Here is a 24096-nt window from a genome sequence, read left to right as displayed (position 1 = left end):
AATGATATGAAATAAACAAGCTGCCCTAGATAGCAAGAGACTGAACGATAGGCTTGCAGGAAATCGGAGGGTGGAGGAAGGATATGAGCCGATGTCTGCAGGGGTGGAATTTAAGACGAGATGGTGGTAAGTATGAACACAAAGAAGAGATAAAAGGGGGGCAAGGGGTTGCCTTTGCTTGGGGCTTTGCGGGTTTGAGGGTGGCTGGGGAGGGACGGATGGGTAACGTTGCCCAAAAGTGGGGGGAGGGAGGGGTAGCATACGAACCAGGAGAGGGTCAGGTGTTGGTGGAGAGTAAAATGCCGAGAAAATCATATCAAAATATAATAAAGAGGGTTACCTGTTTAGAATGCTCGGAGGGGAGGGTCTGATGCAGGACGGGCTCCTGGGGAATGTCTAAATGCTCATTCTGCCAGAGTGGGTGACACCATGGGGTAGAAACCCAAGTAGTGAGAGTGGGGGTGGACCCACATCCTGGGGAGGACTAATGCCATCCAATAGAGGGAACTGTATCCCTCGAGAGAAAGGGTGGCTCCCAGGGCATTGGGGCAGTTGAGCAAGTTAGGCCCTGAACACTATTCCATCTATCTCTGGAAGTGGCTCCTCAGGAAACGGAGGTTGGCTATCACTGAGGGCACCAAGGTGGAAGGGAAAATGGACGTTAAATGTGTGGAACCAAAGTAAATGGGGGGTAAGAGAGGAGTTTCTTGAGAGTACACAAAGATGGATATAAAACATGTAATATTACACCATAACATATAGGAGATGACAGACTGATAATGTAAACCATAATGTAAAACATAGGATAACTAAAAATGTAAAGAACTGTGTATCCTAAAGTATGCACCATAATGTAAGCACAGATGTCACCTTGTTAGAAAGCTAATGTCTCAGACTCTGTACATCACTTTAAGTAAATATGATATGAATAGGGCGTAAGAGTATCACTGTGGAAGGGAAAAGGTTTTCTGGTGGATGTGTGGGAGTGCTGTATATTATATATATACATTGCTGTGGTCTAGGACTCCTGCGAAGAAAAGCTGAATAATTAGGGGGGGGGGGGGGGGAAAGAAAAAAATAGGATGTGGAATTTTTTCAAGTCAACATTCTTTATCTAAGTTCTTTATCTAACTTTATCCAAGTTCTTTATCTATCCTTTAAACTCATCGCTATATGCCATTCCCTAGTAAGGGACCATGACATTATATTGGGCTTCAAATTTCGGGGAGTTCTGGATCACAGAGTGTTTCAACAATGGCAATGGAGGGATACTGGTATGGGATACCAATGACAGGTGATATATGACTGACAGGGAGCTGTACAGAACATATGTCCAGGGTGCATGGTAATGTTTGGATATACTCATAGTGGCAACAATTAAAAACCACAGTAGGGGGGGTACTGGGTTCCTGGCCAGTGGTGCTCTGTCGTGGTCCCTAGGGGAGCAGCGACAGTCTCCCAGGTACAGTGGTGGGGACCGGGAGGGAGTGTGGGTTCAACAGTGAGCCCCAGATGCTAATGACTATGCTTGTGAGCTGATAAACCCAAAATAAGAACAAGGCCTAGAGCAACTTTGTGCCTGGGAATTTCCTTCTGTCAGCCTTCATGTTACTCAAATGTGGCCAATCTCGAAGCCAAACTCAGCATGTAAATGCAATGCCTTCCCCCCAGCGCGGGACATGACACCCGGGGATGAGCCTCCCTGGCAACGAGGGACCACTATCAACTACCAACTGATGATGCAACTGGAAAATGACCTTATACGGAAGGTTCAATGCGGATCAGCAGAATATCCATGTCTACATAAAATACCATGACTTTAAAATGCTGTTTGACCTAAAGTAAGGGGGAAATGGAAAGGAGAAATGAGTTTATATGGCTACGAGTTTCTAAAAAAGAGTCTGGAGGCTGGCAGAAGGTTTGCCCTCATGCACAACTGAGCAGAGTCAGAGAGACAGATAAAGCAGATACAACCCCCAGATATTGGTTCCTTTGAGGGCTAAAGAGACCCATGGGAGTTATGGTCATGGCCGATGGGGTTAACTACCAGGGCAGATGGCCCCTCTTTGGAAATGGTGTTTATGTGTGATGAATCTGGACTCAGATGGGATCTCCCTTCATAAGACTTTCATGCTAATGTGCTGGAGGTGCAGTTAATGTTGGGGTTTAAGATATATTTAGGGGATTTGAATCTCTGGACTGACAATGTGATAGCCAGATCCTGAGCCTCAACAGACTCCAGCACCTACAATCTGATTTATTGGACTTACCACACTCAGCTAAGATGGAGTTGAAGAAGGACAACCACCACACCATGGAGCCTAGAGTGATTACAACTGAAAATGGGAGGATTGCATCCAGCATCCAGGTGGAATCTGACCCTCCTCTTGACATAGAGGTGCAATGGACACAACCAATCCAATGTCCACATAGAAGAGGTGGCATTGGATTGGGAAAAGTGGACATAATGGACAAAGGGTGTGGGGAAAGGCAGGAAGAGATGAGAGGTGGAGGCGTCTTCGGGACGTGGAGCTGCCCTGGATGGTGCTTCAGAGGTAATCATTGGACGTAAATCCTCACAGGGCCCACTTGATGGAATAGAGGAGAGTATGGGCCATGATGTGAACCAATGTATATGAGGTGCAGAGGTGCCCAGAGATGTACTTACCGAGTCCAGTGGATGTGTCATGATGATGGGAACGAGTGTTGTTGGGGGGGGGGGGAGAGGAGGGGTGGGGGGGTGGGGTTGAATGGGACCTCACATATATATTTTTAATGTAATATTATTACAAAGTCAATAAAAAACAAAAAAATTTAAAAAAAAAAAAGGAAAAAAAAATAAAATAAAATAAATATTCAGGAACTTCCTAGAATTTGTCTTTTTAAATAATTGATGATAACAACAATAAAAACCCACATCAAGCGATGATGATGGAGGTTCTTTTTCACGGTGTTCCAGTGGGTTCTGTTAATAGTCTTCATAAGCATTGTGTGCCTGCTGTGCAAAAGGCCAACCAACGTCCTTCCCCAGACTGCAGGGGGTGGGAGAGTGAGGCCGCAGGGAAGCTGGTCACTCTGAGACTGAATGGACAAGCTTCCTTGAATGACCAAGGGTCAAGCTGCTGCATTCCTGGGGACAGTTTTCCCACCCGGGGTGGTAGACTCCCGAACTGTAGCTCTTTGAGACAGCAGAAGGATAGGGACAGATGAAAAAACTCCAAGTAAAAGCTCACTGGTGATGGTGGGAAACCAAGGCTGTGGCTCAATGATGCTGCTGAGTGTGGGTGACAGTTGTGCCAACAGGCAGTGGCAACTTTCCCAATGGCTGAGAGCATGGTGGAGCCAGCAGCTGTGGGGAGAGGGGTAGAAACTATGGAGAACAGCTAGATTGTCGCTCTGCTCCAGCCAGCCCCCGCATTCCGGGGGCTTGAGAACAGGGAGCTACCACGGCGGGGCTTGGGACTTCACCACGCTGTGCAGTCGAGTCTAGCTTGTTCTCCCAACCTCATCTCGGACTTCACCCCTCCTGGCATTCTCTTCTTCACCCCGACCTTCTCTCAAGCCCCTGAGGCAGTGATACTTCCCCCTCCCTTCTGCCACAGGCCACAGGGCCTTTGCAGAGGCTGCTCCCTCTGGGTGAAACCCTCTTCCATTCTCTCTAGGTTTGACTCACTCCTTCTCAGTTTTAGAGCTGAGCTCCATTCTCATTTCCTCAGGGACATCTCCCTGGCCTACCTTGGTCAGGTCACGCCCCCACACCCCACATTCTCTTCAGTCGTGGACTCCTTTATAGCCTCCACCCCAGGTACATGTTTCTATTTGGGTGATTATTCGATCAGTGCTTTCTCCTGAACTGGACTGTAAGCTGCAAGAGGGAAGTGACTACATCTGTTCTTTTACGCTCCTCATTCTAGCCTCATGCCCTAGGACAGTGCTGGACCTACACAGGCATATAATACTCACTAAGTGTACACTGACTGCATAAATTACTGAAGGAATTTCTTCTTGTTTTGCTGAATCTGGGTCCGAATTTCTCTCTTCCCTGCAGTGGCATGCTTGTATCAACCTTTCCTGCACCCCAGCCAACCACAGAGTTGGAAGGCACATCACACGCTGAACTAGGAGGTGCCTGTTAGGTGAATGGGAATTCAGGTGACGTCATGGCTTCTGCTGTTAGCTGGGCAGGGCATCTTCCGCCCTGGAGCTCCTGGGCCTATCAGAAGTTGGGGAGCCTAAATTCCAGGAGCCTTCTTTTCCTTTCACACCAGGTGGCCCATCTCATCAGGGCCAAACCCACCCTGTCCATACAGCACTAACTGGGCTAAGAACATGAACTTGAGAGTGAAACATCCACATTTGGGGCTTGGTTTTTGCCTTTCACCATGGGTTTGCCTCTGGGCCAGTTTCCTAACTTCCCTGCACTTTATCTTCCACACTAGTGAAATAAGGACAATAGTATCTATCTCACAGGGCTGTAACAGAAGTAAGATGGCATACAGGAAGTGCATAGCACCGCACCTCTCAAAACTGGTGGGGAGGCTGGCTCGGCTCGGGGGAGGATCGTCTGCAGAGACAACCAGACGGGCTCCCTTCCTTGGGGAGATGGGGTGGCACCTGGCAGGCATCACGAGTCTGGGCCACCTGTGCCCGAGGGGTGTCGATTGCTGCACAGCCCAGGTGTCTGACAGGTGAGGCCGTGAGGAAGTTCTTCCTGTTACGGGATCCAGAGCAGTGTAGACCCTCTTCCTATCCAGATGAAATGGCATTTAGAAGAACAACAAAGGGCAGCCTTGGAGAAGAAAAAAAGGTGTCTGAGAGGCAATGGGCAGCAGCATTTCTCTAGCTGAAACAAAAACAAAAACAAAAACATTACTCTTAGTAGTGGAGGTGGTGGTAATGGCAATAGTAAAATAGTCATAATAATCATTGTAGTGACTGCCATTGTCCCTCTATTATACTGTTTCATTCTCACAACAGCCCTGCCAAAGAACTTATTTCCCTCAATTACAGATAAAGAAAATAAGAAAGTTGTCCAAGGTCATATGACCAGTGAGTGGGAGAACCCGGATTGGAACCTAGTTATTTGCATATTCCATTCTCCCAGGTCAGGCATATGCTCCCTTCTCCTTTACCTTGGGTTTGTGTGCAGGGAGGGAGGAAGCTAACTTCATGTGTATGGCTTTAAGTTTTTGAGCCCCGGTCCATGGGACCAGTCTACTTTCCCTGGATCCCTGCCCAGACAGGTCCCCTGATCCAGGCAGTGAACCCACAGGTATTTAAAAAGATATGCTAAGTGCACAGTACATGATGGGCTAGTAGCAACTCTTCCACCCCACACCCCACCTCAATGCCACCCTTATTTTGGAAACCTCAATAACTCCTTGTTAAAAAAGTCACAGGTGCATCTCTTCAATTAAATGACAATGGGTTCCTGAATAAAGCCCTTTATTCCCTCCTACCGGATACTTCTCATTTTTCTGTACCTGAAAGTTCTCCTTGCATAAACAGGTGCTAGTTCTGTGTATCTATACTCAGGTTCTGTGAATAATATTCTTTGAGCTATCTGCAAAGGTGGACAGAGCCAAAACTCCATTGTCATCACCTCTGACAGCCATTCTTTGGTAGGAGAGAAACCTGCTGTAGGTATTATTCTTGGTGAAGAAGAACAAGATCTGGGTTGGAGCAGGTCAAAGCAGAAGACAGGATCAATGTAAAGATCCCTGGCCTTAAGTTTTCCCAAAGATTATCATGATGTATACAGTGCTACTATTTTTGGCATCATGAAACATGAGGTCAAGTGATGAAATGTTTGGGAAGAGGCTTCAGGCAACTGTGACCATCTTCAACATCGCACCTAAGAACGATTTAACCTTTGCAAAGCCGTCACTGATTTGGGAACTTCAAATGAATTTTCATTGTTAGGTTGCAGTGGTAATTCTCTGTTGCATTACCTTTCTTGTTTAAAAAATAAATTAAAACAATCTAAGAAAGCAGATAATGTTTAATGGAAAAGGGCAGCAATGGGCTAATGGTTGCTTAGCAACCACTAGACATTGTTTTGCTGCTTCACTCTAGAGAAGCCAAAATGGTGCCTATATAATCCTTCTATAGCCCCCGAGACAGTGTATGTCCGAAAGACAGTTCCCTCTGGGCCCAAGCCATGTTTTCTTCGTCTTGAACAACAAATCATTCTTTTTCAGCTTCCAAATGTGGAAAACTTGCTGCCTATTTCTTGAATATGCCAAAGCTTATACATTCATCTTCTCAAAATCTATGGCTGAACTTTTGGGGTTCTTTCTTTGGGCTGTACTACTTAAGTATTTTCATACAATCCCCATTTCCTTTTTTAGTTTTCCCCTTCCTAAAAATCAGTTGCCAACACATGTTATATATTTCTTGAGGTCAAGCAAGTTACTTGACATGAATTAATTTTAATAAGTCTCTTCTTGTCTTATCCTACTTTCTTGCTTGCAGAAGGGTCTTGACTACTCAATTCCCTAGGCCAATTCTCTGAAAATTCTTTGACCATTGGGTTTTCTCACAATAGAGAATGAAAAGGAGGAGAAATATGGTGATAGGAAGTATAGTTAGAATTTTCAGGATTATAATATGATCAGTAAGACTGAATGAACCTATTTTTATAAATAACATTACTGTTAGCTTGTCTTGAATACCACACGCCAACCGTGAGGAACCCAGAATATGTGAATTACTTTAACCTCTGCTACCCCTAATTTCAAGTAGATTGGTAATAGGTCTTGTGTGGCAGTAGAGCAGAAATGTCTCCAAATAAGAGATGTAAGGAAAGAACTTGCTAATTAGTTTGTACCTTTATTAATTAATTCATAACAAATCTTTATTTAACAGCTACTGTGTACCAATCATTGTGAAATGTCCTAAGGATATAATCATGAGAAAAGGAATGGCAAAAGTTGAGCACATATTATATGCTAGGAGTTTTATATGCATCAATAAAATCTTATCTTCAAAACAAATATAAGAAGTGATTAATTCTCAAATTGTAGATGAACTGAGATCTAACTCCAAAGCCAGTCCTTTACCCACCCTGCTTATAGGACCTTAGTCTTGGGGAATTCTTGGGACAGATTACAGGGGTAAACTGTGTTGGGGCTTGGGTGGTTCCAAGAAAAGGAACTTCAGTGTGGAATATATTAATAGTTCAGTATTGGGGCCTTAGTTCCATAAAGCTCAAGTGAGAGGATAAAAAATGCTCCGGCCTGAGCATAGAAGTAATAATACCAGCTAATTATGATGGAGTCCTTACTGCTTGCCAGGCCCTGTGTTAAGGATTCTAAAGTCCTTATCTTAACATTCACAACAATCTCACAAAGTATGTATCATTAGGAATACCATTTTACAGATAAGAAATCGAGGCTTAGAGAGGTTCCATAGCTAGTGAGAATCTAGAGCCTAGATTCAAACCCAAGTTTTATTCCAAAGCTTATGCCTTCTTATTGCTATATATATATATATATATCCTATCATCTTTAAATAGATATTTAACTTCCTTGGTTCATCTGGGGACTCTCTGGAGGCTGGAGCCACCAATTACACTTTTGTGTCTTCCACAAAACTGGCACATAGTGGGAATAAGAGGAACAGTAATAACAACAAACATACATAGAATGTTGTCAAGAAGTGTGACGAAACTAAGATTTTACCCCACTTGCAGGTTAACGAGTTAGGCTACTGTAGTTTCATGATGCTGGTAGAAGACACAAGGCTCCTGGGTCAGAGACAAAGGACAGTTTATTACTCACAATAGCGGTAAGCATAGTTTCAGCATTTTATGCACCAATTCCTATAGTGCACATTTGACACTGAGTGGCTTTAAAGGTGAGGAACTCTGAAGTTAGGGAATCTGAATCGTTCATAAGGGAAGTAAGCATAGCTTCCCTTTGCTGCAGAGGGAGTGCCAAGGCTGGCCCCTCAATCCTCCAAAATTGTTCTATATACAAATATTCTTGAAAAGGTAGTCAGGGACAAAAGGGCAATCAATGCCTTCCTTACAAGATGTGCAGAAATGCAGGAGACCAATAGTGAACTGTTTCCCAACAGTATATTGCTTGTTATATGCTCGGATCTAATCTAAGCACTTCCATATTCATGACTTCCTTTAATCCTTACAATCCTATCAGGCAGATACTATTATTATCTCCATTTTTCAGAAGGGGAACCCTAGATACAGAGACATTAAGTAACTTAAGGTTACACATCCTTTAAGGGGCAGAGCTGGGATTCAAAACTGGGTTGCTCCAGAGTCTAGTGTGTAACAACGACTTCACTATTTTAACATTTGCTGGTAGCAGCAATGCCCTCCTTTAGGATATCATGTTTTTGCTCTTGCTCATCACTATATGGAAGCACAGTGGTTCTCAAACTTGAGTGTACATCACAATCACCTGGAAGGTTTGTTACATCACACATTTTTGCCTGGCTCCACCCTAGAGGCTCTGTTTCAGGTCTGGTGCGGGGCCTGAGAATGTGCATTTCTATGTTTTCTAAGCTATGCTGCCACTGCTGGTCTGGAGCCACACTTGGAGAACCACTGTGATGTATAGTTTACTTGTTTCTTTATTGTCTCTCCACTAGAATATAAGCTCCACAAAGTTCAGGATTTTTCTATTTTGGTTCAGTGCAGTGTCTTCAGCACTTTCAATAGTGCCTGGCACATAACAAGTCCTCAATATGTATTTATTGAAAGCGTAAGGAAAGAAAATGAGGGGTGGTGGTGGAAATCCATTTCTTCTAGATTCTATCAGATCTTATCTTTGGAAAACCCTCTGGGGCCATCTTGGCAGGAGATCTGTGAGTGGTCTTTACTCCATAAGGCTACAAAGGCAAAGGAATCAGGACACTGAATCTCAAAGAGGGCAGCTTGCTGATGGAACTGCACAGCTTACAAGGTTTCTCACCTCAAGGCCTGTTGAAGACACTTCTGGTTATATATGAATTTTGGAAAAACACCTTCCAAGGTGTACTGAAACATCCGAGGACTTTAATTAAGCCCTCTGCCATAGGGAATGGAACTTTTATGAATGTGATCTTGGGATTTTCTCTTTTCCATATTTTTATTTTTGAGCACTGTGGGCAAGGAAGCAAATGTCAAGCAAGGATTCGAGATAAGAAGACATGGAAAATTTCTTTTCTGTTCTTTTAGTTTAGTTTAGTTCAGTTTTGTTTAATGAGCAGGAAGAGCCTGTTTGGAGAGCAGAGTATTTATGCGAATGGAATTAGACTCAGCGTTTGGTGCACCTCCATCCCTATAGTTTGTGATAAAACATGCATAAGTTTCATTAGTTTGTTTTCCCCTCTCCTATTCCAACTTCCACATTTAGGAAGGATTCTTAAACTTTAGTGTTCATTAATCAAGAGGAGCATCACTCAAATGCTGATTCCCAGGCCCTGCCCCCTGAGATTGATTCGTGAGGTCTTCATGGGACCTTGGAATTTACATTTCTGATTCTGTTTGCAAGTGGTACATGGATCACACTTTCAGAATCACTGGAACAGGAGGAAAGATCAAAAGCCTGACCCAGGTCCTGCTCATGGTCCTTTCATGCTAAATGTATGGCTTTTCTCTTTTCAACCTTCTGGCACCTCAGTTCCCTTATCTATAAAACAGGTGTAATGTGTGTTCGGCTCTCTTAAGGGGATTGTGCAAAAACTAATGAAAGCATTTTACTTTCTCAACCTGCTAGACATTTATACAAGCTTTTTGGAACTAAGGTGTCTCAAACATTTTAAGGGAGGAGTGTAAAACACTGAATTCTCAAAATGTTATATTCAGTAAAACAGTATCAGTAGTTTCAAGGCTTATAGTTTCAACCAGGCATGAATATTTATTAAGGACATCAAGGCCAAGACTTCAAATAGCTTAATCTCTAACTAAGAGGACCAGGTATGTATATATCCATCCATCTACCTATCTGTTCATCCATCCACCCATCCATCCATCCATCCATCCATCCATTCATCCATCCATCCATCCATCCATCCCTCCATTCGTCCATCTATCCTTTCATGCCATTTATAATGCTGGTCTGCAAACCTAGGGGCAGGAGACTCACTGAAGAGCTTTAAAACAAAAGAGATCCAGACCCTACTCTCAGAGATTCTGTAAGTCTGAGTCAGGCTCAGAAATCTACTTAAGATAAGGGTTCTGAAGATGTGATTTCCATCTCATGGGGGGGGGTGGAGAATAAATGTCAAGGGAAACTTGGGAGGAGGGGGCTTAAGCTGAGCCTCAAATATGGGACAGATTGAGCTAGAGAGAAGGGAAGCAGTTCAGTACACAGAAGGGGAATGCACAGAAGCCCTTCCGGGACAAGACGCCCTGAGCAAAGGAACTGCTTCATAGACTAAAATGTTACTGTTACATAGACACTATAGAGTTAAATGGGCATTTCCCAAAGTGTCATGACCAATTACATGGACTATTTACAAATGTGAGGTGAATAAAAGATCATATTGTTAAGTTTGAGAAGCATTGGGTTAAACAAAGATAAACAGGCTTCCTGACTTCTCAAAGCGCTTGTGCTCGTGCATTTTCAAGGTTCCAATGGCAATAACATCCAGTGTTTCCCAAACTTGTTTAACCAGATGTGGTTTTTCTTCACAAGGCAAAGTTCCAAGGAACTTAATTTTTGAGAGATACTCCTCTCTCTGTTTATTTCTATATCTACATATCTATCTGTATCTCTACAGATATCTATTTATGTATTTCAACATAAATAGTAGTAGATGGTTCTAATTTTTACCTTTCTTCCAGTGCCCAAACACTTGTACAGCACTAGTTGCACACCCAGTTGTAGGTACTCATGAGTTTCTGTATTTTCAAACCGTTTGCTAGTTTTCATATGACCTTAGGGAGGGTTATTTATTAAAGGGTTTCATTCATTCTCGGGATCAATAATCACAACATTTATGACTTTATATCCAGCAGGCTTCCATCTAACGCTATTACTCATTTCTATTTCTCATTGAACCGTGACAACCAGGCAAGTTATGGACAATTTAAACCCTTCTGGCTTCAAGTCCATCACCCTACACTGGTTGTCCAAAGAGATCTCCCCTGGATGGATCGAGACCCCATAACCATGGTCTGAATCGTCTGCACATGGGCTCATGAATACACACACTCACGCTCCCCTGGTCCACAGCTGAGGACCAGATCCCTTTTAGTTGGGTCAGCAAAACCATCCTCCAGCTGCTAACACTTCACAGCTGTCCCTCTTTCCTACAAATTGCCCTCTGCCCAGGGAGGCCACTTTGCTCAGGAAAGTGGTACTCCCCACCCCCACCCCCAGGACAGCTCACTGCCTCTGGCGACTGATACAAGGGCATACAAGGCCCGCTCCCTTGCCTCAAGGCACACACACATAACTTACTGCATCAAGCCAAAGCTTTACCTTGCTCAGCTCTTTCCTCTTCTGCTTTACTCCCTCCCTTACAGGTTTTTCCCATCTTAGGCACTGCTTCTAGGAAACCCAATCTAAGACACCATCTATTGTGATCATGGCTTAAATCTGGGATTTGACCAAGGTCACCAGTGCCTCTCGGATGCCAACTCCAACAGCCATCTTTCCACCTTTACCTTGCTTCACAGCTTAACAGCATTTGTTGCTGTTTCCCTTCTAAACCTTTCTTGCAACAAGGTTCCCCTTTCAATTGCTCAATGCCCTTTCCTTGTCTCTTCCTTCACCAATCTGAGCATTTACACCCCAAGAAGCTGTTCTTTACCCTCTCTTTTTTTTTTTTTTTTTTTTTCCCAGGAGGTACTGGGATCCGAACCTGAGACCTGGAGTTCTAGAGAGTTGCCCCTAGAGACTCCAGTCCAAATATCCTAGTCTCTCCCCAAGCTGCATCAGTTGGTCCCAGCCACCCTCATCTCTCTCTGCTACTCAACCTCTGTATTCCCATGCTCTCTCCATGCTATAATTATATCATATGTTGCACTTATCATATGTTGCAGTGGATCTTTGAGAACTCTACCAAGCACACTATCTGGTAAGATGAGTGGCCATTGCAACTCAGCTCTGTCAACACATCCAGGAAAAAATGACATCAAATTACAAATAGTTTGTGCTACTCGTCATGCCTCAGTAAAACTTAAAGTTACTATTTCCCTGGTCATATATGATTGAGACAATGTGGCAGACACTGCTATTTACTAAAATTTGTTTCCTCTTCTTCCTGGGAAACAGCTAGTCTACATTTCCCAGCCTCCCTTCCAGTTACATATGGTGAAGTAACGAAGTCCCAGGCAGTGTAAACTGAGCAGAAGTAATGTGCTTTCAGGCCAGGCCTGTAGATTCACATGAATGCTCTTTGATGCTCTTTTCCCTTCCTGTTAACTGCTGTGGTGATGGGTAGGGTTACTAAGAAAAGAATGTTAAGCATAAGATTACGGAGTAATGTGGAGTAAAGTGCAAAACACTTACATTCATTCTTGAGTCTTACCCCATCAATGGTGAGTCCAAGAGATAAGATAAAAGTTAAGGCCTCAATCCCACTCACTTTGAGGCACACACATGTGATCAGCCACTAAATTAGGGAGCGACTGTAGCTTACTGCCCAGCTAGGAAACTCAGCAACCTGGATTTTCTGTCTTATATCCAGTTAACTCTTAGGAAGTGATAAAAGCTTAGGTTCTTTGAGGATTCGAGCACCCTTATGGTCATTATTTCTAGAATTATGCTGTTAAGTATCTGTTGTATAATAAAGAACTTGGCTGGGTCTTGGTCCCTAGTTCCTGGATTTCCTGTCTTAAGTGTCTTTTGTTATTCACACGTGGTGGCCCAGGCTACAACCTGATAGTTGATGCAAACAAAATGAGTCAGGGTGGAGCCATTTCCACCAGTAGCCTTAGGATGGCAGTCTGGTCACACCAGAAATGTCATGTGATCAGGGGGCTGGGGAGAGAAAAGGGGCTGCAGAGTGAATTCAATCACGTGGGCACTGATTCAACCAATCATGTCTACATAATGGTACCCATAAAAACTCCGGACGCCTTAAGCTTAAGTGAGCTTCCATGATTGTAACACACATCGACATACTGGAAAGGTGGCATGTTTTGACTTAACATAGAAAGGACACTGGCGCTTTGAGTTTGGGACCCTCCCAGACCTCACCTTATGTCTCTCTTCTTTGGTTTCTGATTTTTTGCTATAATTAAACCATAATAATAAGTACAGCACTTTCCTGAGTTCTGTTTTTTATATCTTTTTTGCTATAATTAAACCATAATAGTAAGTACAGCACTTTCCTGAGTTCTGTGACTTGTTCTAAGGAATTATCAGATCTGAGGGGATAGTGACAAATCCAACTTTTTGCCACCTGGTCTCTGTAGCTGAACTCATGGCTGGTGTGCAAAGTAAGGGCAACCTCATGGAGGAATGCCCTTAACCCGTGGAGCAGTCAAGAGTCAGAATGGAATTTCGGTTGCTGATGGAAGTCACTGTAGTACCATAGTCTATTTTCATGTCATGATTAATCTTACTGTTTTGGTCAAAGGCTTTGGATTTTAAGATGCCACTTAACACTTCCCAGTCACAGATATTGTTTGTCTATTCTAAATTAGCGAGAAAAGAGTATTTGTTCCTTTTAGGTGTAGAGAGACTAAGTTTAGGTTATGTAACTTACTGTATGCAGATTTTTTCTCAGTATTTAGCAAAGAGAAAGTCACTGAATTTCTCATAGTTCACCAAAAAATCAAGTCCAGAACAGTTTATATATATTCCCACTAGACTGTATACCTGAAAACAAAGAACATGTTTTATTTATCTGTATCTGCAAGAGCTTAGGATAGTATCTGACATATATTAGGTATTTAGTATATGTTTCTTGGATAATATGTAGAGAGCAATTCAAAGAAACTCAAATCTTCATTGTTTCACAATTCCTGTGACATTCATAATTACTTCTTCTAGCATCACTGACATTACACATGAAAAGTTTTAATTCTGGGCAGTCATAATTGTATGCTATCCATCAAACAATAAAATGTTCATAGCTGAGGCATATTCAGCCTGAAGATGAAGTGATATATTAACTTCTTGATCAAATGCCAGAACTTACAGATGAATATGAAACAGACATCAATAATTACAGCTTGTACTGAGCTCTTGGTTTCTAAACCTGTAAGTTCAATGAACAAGTAATAACTGGACAGACACACCCTTGAGAAATTAGAGGTGGGACAAGATTACCTCATTCCATACCTGTCACCTAGCAGGCCCCCGGCAGCAATTCAGCAAAAGGCAGCCCAGAAGCCCAGAAAGGGGTGTGGGCTGGAGCTTCTAGAATGATGCCAGGGAATAGTAACAGACCTGGTGCAGGAATAACTGGGAGCCGATCCTTCTCTAAGGCACTACCTCCCTTCCCCTTTCTTTCCCTTTTATTCTATGCTTCCTTATATAAGAAATCTGGTCTGGATATAAAAAGCATGCACTTACATTCAATTTTTAAAAAAATAGTCTCTCACTTGGAAAATACAAAGATTTTTTGACTTAAATCTAAAGAGGGGTTACTAATACTAATAAAAAAGATAAGTATTCCTCAGGTAATTCTTGATTTTGTAAGCACATTTAAAAACACTGCTTACTGTCTGGCATTTAATGAATAGGTCAACAAAAAACTTGTGCATTCGTGTTCCAAGGATCAAGCTCGCAAAGCCACTGTGGTAGGAGGCTACTCTGACAGCACCGCTACATTGGAAGATATTCTAGCAGAGTGAGCAGGAGGAGATACTGCTGACAGCGCAACACACTTCATTTCAAAATGAAAGTAAACGAGTTGTACACCTTTCGAAAGCTTCTTCATGGCAATTCTGATTTGCTACATGCAGCCATGCTCTTGATGAGGTCAGGAATCTTATCCCCAGTCTTTGTGCTGCTCACAGCTACAACACTAAGAATGTTTTTTAACTTTTAAGGTGAGTAGTATGGACGGATAAAATTATAAAGACTAAGGAATGCAGTTCTGCTCATTTTAAAAACATCTACAAAGCATCCAACTTTAAAAATGAAAAATGGATCTTTTTTTCATAGTATGTTACAAAGATCAAGAATAGATACATATTGATAATTATGAGAGTTCACTGACACTCAAACATATTCTACTTTCTAGCATAAAGTTTCTCCCTGATTTAAATTTGAAAACTAAAAAGGTGCTACTTCATAATAAATATTAATTACTTAAAATACATTATTGCCCTGGGTTTACAAGGACTTTGACTTTTCAAAACACTTCTAAATCCATCACCATGTTTCAAATACCAATCTACCTTTGGTTTTAGAAAGAGATTTTCATGTACATAGTTTGTCCAAATATTACTATTTGTTTCATGAAAGTCAGGGCTAAGACTTTAGTAGAGTGTAAATTTTAAGCCAATGAATAAACAGTTGGCTTGAAAAAATATTAAACTGACATGTAAAGCATTTGTTGTTCTGCCAGAAATTAAAAATAAAAAGGACTTCTGCCAACAAAGGAAAACTTGAAATTGTTTCAGGTGGTTCTCAACTTGACTACTAGGTTTTAATAATTTTCCAAAATGGGTATACCATCATTTGACATAACATCTGTTTCCCAACCTGTATTACCTCTTTAAAAAATAACCCACAACAAAATTTTAAAAATCTCACAAATGGCATCTTAGTTAAGCACCAAACTTATACAATTTTTAGTTTGCAGAATGTCTCTAAAAAAAATGCAATCTTTGCAAAACAAATGGACATTTTGAAAATTATATCTTCATATTTTAAACATTAAATTCAAACTTGTCTTATCAGAGTAAAAAATAAATTATTTAAAGGATAAGATTTTAGACAAAAGGTATCAGGAAAATCAGATTTTAAATGTGAAGTTCTAAGCTTCACATTTCAGATAACATTTTATCTTCTCCTTGCCCATTTCTCACTGCTTGAAAAAGTATGTTTAAAACATGGGGTTTGAGATTTACGGTCAGCTGCAGAAACCTGTTTAACTACTGATTTACAGTCTTGGCCAACATATTTAACTCTGTCATCAGAACTAATTATAGCAAACCTGAGGTTATATGTATTCAAACTCTCCTTTTGGTGAAAGAAATAGAATGTTCTGCTGAAAATCACAAACATCCTGAGGGCTCCCCAAAAAGAATGTACTACCAAATTTACTTCTTAGAACCAGTGCTGTAAAGCTCAAATTTAGTGTTCTTTAGTCAGTTATTTTAGCCTGAAGTACTTAAGCAGTAAATCATCGTTTCATTAATGCCATGCTGATGGCCTGAAACATATTAATCCCAGTTAACAATAACTGACGTTTACATTACTAATCTAACTCAGGCATTTTGTGGTAGTAAATGTACATGTTGCAGCATCAGGGGCTGAAGTTATTGTCAATCCAAAAAGAATCCTTATTTTGCTATGACTATAATGGCAATACTCTTTGGGCAACAGAGACTCTAGGAACCATGTCCCATTTATTGCTTTAATGAATAAAATATTTCATTTGTAATGAATAGCTGCTAAAAAAAAAAACTGGTTTCAAATGATGTGCCAGCAGGGCTGACCCATGACAACTGGCTCCTTCCTCTCCTCCTAATCCTTCATCCCCAGTACCTAATGTCCTCACCTCTGCAGCTTTACCATGATGTTTTGGAGCTTCCACAAACCATGCCTCAAAGAGTGGGAACTTGTGAGATGGCTCCCCCAATAAAATGAGTCCTCTACTACACCTGATCCCGCCATAATGCCTTCCTCTCCCGTCTACATGAGAACCCTGACAAGGGCACTTGGGGCAACTGCTGGCACTAGTGCAGGCTAAAGAAAGCTTCTGGGGCTGGACTTCTGCTAGAGGCTCTTAAAATCAGACCCTGAAGGAGGCCACTCAGGCAAGCCCTTGGCATGGGAGGAGTGGTGAAATGTGCTGCAGGGGTCACTAAATGCTCCAAGGAAGAGGAAACGGGCAAAGAAAAACGAGACAGACAACAAGGGGAAATGAGAACTTTATGGTCCGATGGCATCAGAAGAGCTTCACCACCTACCTGCTCAAAAGTGGCATTTTTAAGATTTCAGATAAAATTATTGGGTTGTATGGTAGACTTTCCCCCATAAAGGACTTTTAGAGGAAAGGTTCCTGTGTGTCTTCATCTGAGTTTGAAATGGGATGTTCTTGAAGCAGTATATAACTATAAAATAGAACAGGGAATAATAAATCATAAAATATTTGGTCTGGATACCTTTTCGTGATGAATTCTGTAAGTATATAAATAATCTCCTAAAATTTTATTTTCTCAATTCTAGTTTTTCTCAACTAAGTGGAAGCAAGATGCAATTTTTGCTCTCTTAAAAAGCAACTAAGCTAATCACTTATTCTAGAAGACAGAAACATTAAATATGCCACCATCAATTAGTATAATGTTGTTACTATTAAGTCCAAAAATAATAAAATAATTATAATCATGACTCATTTTATATGTTCCTGAATTTCTATTCTTAATTCAAAGAGAGTTTATATTAGCTAGAAAATAGAACCTCTGATGAAGGCTGAGCAAGAAGGTGAACTGAAGAAAATCATAAGCAGTTTTTAACCTTCGCTGAGCACTGAGACCAGCAAGGTGCCAAAATACCATGAGTCTGCCAAAGAACTCGCAAGATCCACCAGAGGACTTGCCTGCCAGCTTGTTCTATGATTTCTCAAAGTCCCCTCCAGTTAGGATTATGAAATGCACATCTACTGAAGACGACATCTCATGATATCAATCCTTTTTTAATCTTGATTAATCTACTCAGTCTTTTAAAGAGCAACAGGGAAGAGGAATAAAAACAATCAAACCATGTTCTCAGTTAACTGTCCTGAGTTATAACTGTCTATTTAATATAATGATACCATTTTCTCATCTAAGACCCATTTCATAATCTAAAGAATGACATAGCTGAACTGAAATCATCCTCCAAATACTACAGTTTGTCCTTTTCTTTAATGAAATATTTTATCTGGACATACATGAAAATTAATCAATTGCTTTTACCATAACTCTACTGCCTCCAATAAAGTATCAATAATTTTACAATTAAAGTCATTTTTCAAATCAGTATCAATTGAGACTTTCTTGCACTTATGACTAATCTATTATAAACAAATAACAATCTTAAAAACAAAATTCCTGAAAAAGTATAGTTAACTGAGTACAAACAAGAAAGTACAAGGAGTGTATTGGTAATGTTATATACCAAATGGATAAAAAGTAAAATTGCTTTTATACTGTAAGTTATACAAATAATAAAACTATCATTTTTTTCTTGCATGTGTGCTTAGATTTTCTCGTATAAATAACAATGCTCCATTTCATGCACTTCAACAGGATCAATTTCTTAGAAAAAGACTGAAAAGATTTGATAATCAATTCCCAAACTTTATGCTTGTTTTTTCTTTGATCAATTTTCTGACATTTAACATAAGCAGGAGAGTCTTTTCAGTATATTGGGCACTTGGAGTCTAGAAATATCTCTGGCAAGTTACATATATCCCATGTTGCTTTTGGTTTCCCATCTCTTCTTTGCCTCAAACCTAAAATGAAGAGCATAAAAATTGCAATTTATTTCTAAAATCAAAGAAAAACTTTTGCTAAATTAACATGCTCAAAAATTGCCCCCCCAAAAAAACAAATTTTAAAACTTCATACACTCCGTGGATTACAAAATAAACATCAAACAGGACAAAGAAATGCCTCCATAGTTATAATCCGATAAACATTTAGCAAATACAAAGAATAACACGAATTAAAATTACACACAGACTCAATTTACAAAACGTATTAGCAGGATTTCTGAAATTCCTATGGAGTTGGTAGAATGACTACTAAAAATCTTCAGCTTACCCCCATGCAAGTTTCTTCTTTTTCCGAACAACCTGTGAATTTTCAGCAGCCTTTTTGGCTTTTACAAAGTTGTGGCAGGCAACAGCTTTGGCAATTTTTACACCAAGCTGAGAATTGCAAAGAAGAAAAGAAAAGGAAAAAAGAAGTTAAAAATAAACATTCCCACCAATATAAAAATGACAATAATACAAATATTTGAGAGCTTGTGGGTGAGAAAGCCATGTACAGAAATTAGATATTCTTACATGCAGGCCCCTTCAAACAACCAAAGCTTAATGAATACATAAATATGCCCTATATTTCCCTTACCTCCCAACAGACCCTTTAGTTGTACCAGTCTCCTGCATGGAAATCATTCCCAAACCAAGGCCCCTCGAGGGACCACAAAAGTAGTAATGAGTATCTTCAAGCTATTTCCGTATTTCAGTAGGCCAACAGGAATTTACCCCTGATAAGGCTGCACAGACTGACAGAGACATCAAGTTTTTTTAGCTCTGGGCTAGAATTATAGGAATCAGTATGGTCATACCAGTTATCTCATGCTCATCAGAAGCTCTGATTGGCAGTTATAAATGTGATTAATAAAACATGGGAAAGCTAATTACTACCTCATATATGCACTTTGTATGATGGGCAACAGCTTTAAGTTCACTGGTAGAAAAAAGAACAAAAGTGGTGCTAAGAGGTGAAAAAGCTGGGCACCTGGACCACAGTACCTGAGCGCTCCCTCTGCAGGCCCTCATCAAGCCCCTCCTAACAACCAGCCACTAGGTCTGCAAGGTCCATTCAAAACAAATCCCCAGTCCTGGAAGTCTTCTCTAACTCAACCTAAAATACGCTTTGCTCTCTGTATTTCTACAGCCCTTTAGCTTCTATGCTATAATCTTACAGTTATCATACTTCGGTCTACACAGTTCTCTGGCTGCAGGGCTGTTGCTCAGCAAGTTTCTCCAGGACAGGTATGGCAGTAAAACTTCATTTTAATGGGCTCTTATTATTTAAAAAAATGCCCATCTATACAGATGGCTCAAAAGTATCTGTTAAGAACCCTGGTTAAATGAAGGCAAAAACCTCTCTCTGGTGTGTATTGTCTTTCCTATCCCTGGACTCAACCTAATGCTTATTATTTTTTTTTTTTAACATTTATTTCTCTCCACTCCCCGCCCCGGTTGTCAGCTCTCTTGTGTCCATTCACTGTGTGTTCTTCTGTGTCCGCTTGCATTCTCGTTGAGTGGCACAGGAATCTGTGTCTCTTTTTTGTTGCGTGACCTTGCTGTGTCAACTCTGTGTGTGTGTGGTGCCACTCCTGGGTGGGCTGCGCTTTTCGCATGAGGAGGGTCTCCTTGTGGGGAACATTCCTTGCGCATGGGGCTCCCCCATGCAGGGGATACCCCTGCATGGCACAGCACGGCACTCCTTGCATGCATCACCACTGCACGTGGACCAGCTCACCACACAGGTCAGGAGGCCTTGGTTCAAACTGTGGACCTCCTACATGGTAGGCAGATGCTCTATCAGTTGAGTCACATCCACTTCCCTCAACCTAATGCTGATTAGTGGATAGGATGACTTGGATCTGGAAGCCACTCTAAAGTCAATGCATTAACAAAGACTGTTTTTAGGGATCTGCTCACCAATGGTAAGGCATGGCAGGAGGTTAAAAGCACACAGGTGAGGAGAGAAGCCAACTGAGGAAAGCAAGACTTGGTAGGCTTGTCATTTCCTTCAGCTTATCTTGAAGAACAATTTCCTTTAGGGTGAAAGACAAGTAGTGTAATCAAGTACTGACTAGAGCAAGAATTCTTAACAAGGGGTCCATAAGCTTGAATTAAAATTCAAAAAAACATTATTCTTGTGGGGACATGTTGGTGTGGGTATGATGTATTTATTAAATAATACACAGTATAGTTGTGGACTTGGTAAGGGGTCTGTGGTTTTTGCCTAACTGGCAAAGGGGTCTGTGGAACAAAAAAGGTTCAGAACCCTTGGACTAGAGTTTAAAAATGAGAGCAAAAACAGATCTGCTTCTTTAGTCCAGAGAAGAATATATATAAAGAATGGAAACAATCTGACAAGCAAACCGAGGTGATGAATTGGTCAACACCTAGAGGAAACCCTCCTGAAACAATGATTCTGACTTGCAAGAAGAGCCCACTTGAAAAAGCAGACCAACCTCAGTGTCTTCTCAAAACTCGAAATATTAGCAGCAGCACTAGTACCATTGCTGTCTCTTTCTTCCACAAGGACAAGGGGCATTCAACAAATATTACTGAGGAACAGATGCAAAACTTTGCCAAGCTCTATTCTAGGGGCTATAGATAGAGACTGAAGGAAACAGGCCTTCCCACCCCCACCCCCCCCAAATTGGGAGCCTGGGGAAAGAGCTTGTCTCCCTCTCTTTGACTCTTTCGGTTATGAGCTTGTTCTCTTGCATCTCTTTTCATTTGTGACTCTTGATCATAGTAAATCTAAGTTAACCAGAAAACGAAACAAAAAAAACCCAAAAAACAAAAAAGTCCAAAAGGCTAAGAATCAAAGGGCTACAGCATTATCATCTAAATAGAAAATTAAACACTGGAAGGTTGTTGTGGCATAATTTGTCTTCATATCCACTAAAAAGCTATCCTCTTGTCATAAATGTAAATATTCAAGGAAGTATCAGGTTAGGCAAGCCAACACTTCAGTATCAAACAAATCTCCCAAGTTTCATTGGCTTCACACTTACTTCCTGTTTTACTTCCAGCTCTCCTTTATCTGGTGAGGCCAGCACCTCAACACGTGATTTTTGTGTTCACTATGGCAGAGGAAGCCAGAGATGGAGGGCCACACACTGGCTATAAAATGCTTTAGTCCAGAAGTGACCCCCATCATTTCTGCTCACAGGTCACTGGTAAGAACAACTCACATAGCTCCACCTAAATGCAAGGTGGCTGGGAAATCTGGAGGTCCAATGGGAATTTTGGTGAGCAGTAAATGCACCTAATGAACTATCTACTGCCACTAAGCACAGCTTACCTACAAAAGATCTCTTCACATTCATGTGGAATATTTAGTCTCTTCCCCACTCTCCACCTCTAAAAGGTGAAACACAGAATCTGTATTTTTCCATTAACTCCATTCTTATGTATTATATATCAAATGCAAATCTCTTGAATGATTTAGTTTTTCCAAGTCCCTATAAAAAATGATTCCCCTTAAAGAAAAAAGACCCTCAGCTAGTTTATCTTATATTTACATTGAGCTTTTTTTAAAGATTAAAAAATGATCTGAACCATATTTTCTATGTACCACTAACCACGTGATAAAATCACTTTCTAAAACGGTTATAAACTAAGATAGAGCTTGCGTTTTCAGCTCACTGAAATCTCCCAATATGGGTTGTCTGGATTTGGGACAGACCAACCAAAAAGCATCTCAGAGTGTCTGAACATGCAGTCATTTGATTTAAAAGGCACCCTCATCTTAAGATGGTCATATACTCTAAAAGTGTAAAGCTTTTAGATTTCTGAAAATGATAAGCCCAATCCAGTACAACCAGCATCACAGTAAAGATCAGAGCATATGTTCCTTAGAATACAGTATAAACTTGCTAAAAGCAATTCCTTATAATGCATTATAAACAAGTATTCACATGAGAGGGCTCTATTGCTTTGTGAGCTTAAGGAGAATAAATGAGTGGGTATGTAGGCAACACTTCCAAACAGACCTGTTCCTATAAAAGGTATATTTTCTAACAGTATTTTACCATGGGATAAGTTAAATGGAATGTTCTTCAACTGATAAACATTAAATAAGCTTGGTCTATATATTTTACAGACAGAATCTTTTCGTTTGTAATGATGATTAAAAGCCACATTCTTTTTAGTGTCCCTTGTATACTTGAAATGAATGTATCTCACTTATTTTTGTGAAGAGAAAAAAAAAGAATGGAAATATTTGGAAATAAGAAGGGATGATAAGACCTTCTATGGAAGAGACAGCTGAGAAAGAGATGCATTTCCTGGGCAAGATGACTAACCTGAACTTCAGAATTAAAAGAATATCACGCCGTGTTTCAGTATTACAAACAGTAATACAGGCCGACAAGAATCCCCCTTTGGCTTCTGTCAGAAAGAAAAACCCATCTTCATGCCCAATGTAAACATCACAAAAGACTGGTCAATGGTTTTTATATTAAAAACGGTTTTGGGTCATCAGATAACTACAGCAACACAACGTGAAAAGAGATTTTTTTAACTGAATAAATATATACAGAATTTTTGTATGTGTAGTCAAAGTATCAGCATTTTCCATATAGAACATCCAATATTTTGCTGCATTTTAATTAAGGTGTCTAAACATTATCACAAAGAACTGCAAATTGGTCAGAGCATGCGGTAAGGAAAATTAAGCTCTAAAGGCTTTTTATCACCATATTTCAGGAACCAAGGGTGTAAAATGTTCTAATTTGGGATATATTAAAAGCCATAAAAGGTCTTTCAAAAAGATTAATGGTACTTTGCTTGGATTTAAGATAAGGGCTTTAACTGGTTGGAAAAGCAGGGCCCTGGCTGGACCCTTGAGGCATTCATCTTTACAGCCACTTGGAAGATTTGTAAAAGCGTCTGCATAACCTCAAGCAAATGCACGGTGACATTTTTTTAATTCCTTTCAATTTTACAGGTTTAGTGTGTGTAAATCATGTTGGGTTGTAAAATAGATATAATGGTACATCCTTGTAGCATAGTACAGATTTTTAAAAAACAAACTTCTAAAATAAACTTAGTTTTTCTTGCTAAATCTTGCCATCATAAAGTTTGCTGAAAATCTCATTTGAAGCATCTGATTCAACAGCTTAATCTCCCGTAACTATAAACTTCATATCCATTTCATAAAATATTTTACTCATCTCACAATTACTAGCTTGTAACAGATTTATGAAGTTTTCCTCCCTTTTGAACACTTTCAAGGCACTTATTTAAAAATACCAATTATCATACTTTAACTTTTTATGGAATAATAGGTCTCTATGAAAAATATTTATGCCATTCTCTTTTGTTCTTTAATTAAATGAAAACAGATGTTTTCTGAAGTAAAGCGGAACCATTACTGGAGTACTTAAAGTGTTAAGGTCTTTAATTTTTATATCAGTTTGGTCGACAATTCCTGATTGTCTTTACTCAAGCTCAACATTAATGTCAAGCAAGTTACCTAGGAGACGAAAGAGATCAAAG

At 40.4% G+C, this 24096-nt stretch overlaps 1 protein-coding gene across 4 annotated transcripts in view; it reads right to left on the bottom strand.

The window, feature by feature from the left end:
- Positions 1 to 13775: 13775 nt before the first annotated feature.
- The window catches only part of FAM204A (family with sequence similarity 204 member A), a 37102-nt gene continuing 26781 nt past the window's right edge, over positions 13776 to 24096 (bottom strand). For all 4 annotated transcript variants that reach the window (XM_071215653.1, XM_004471531.4, XM_071215651.1 and 1 more), the window contains 2 exons: positions 18884 to 18990; positions 13776 to 18573 (listed from right to left, as the gene is read on the bottom strand). In XM_071215653.1, coding sequence (XP_071071754.1) covers positions 18522 to 18573; positions 18884 to 18990 — 159 coding nt within the window. In that variant the 3' untranslated portion in view covers positions 13776 to 18521. The remainder of the gene's footprint in view (positions 18574 to 18883; positions 18991 to 24096) is intronic.

This window comes from Dasypus novemcinctus, chromosome 6 (assembly GCF_030445035.2).
Source record: "Dasypus novemcinctus isolate mDasNov1 chromosome 6, mDasNov1.1.hap2, whole genome shotgun sequence".
NCBI classification, from domain to species: domain Eukaryota; kingdom Metazoa; phylum Chordata; class Mammalia; order Cingulata; family Dasypodidae; genus Dasypus; species Dasypus novemcinctus.
The sequence above is the reverse complement of the archived record's forward strand: the minus strand, read 5'-3'. Positions and strand labels throughout refer to the sequence as shown.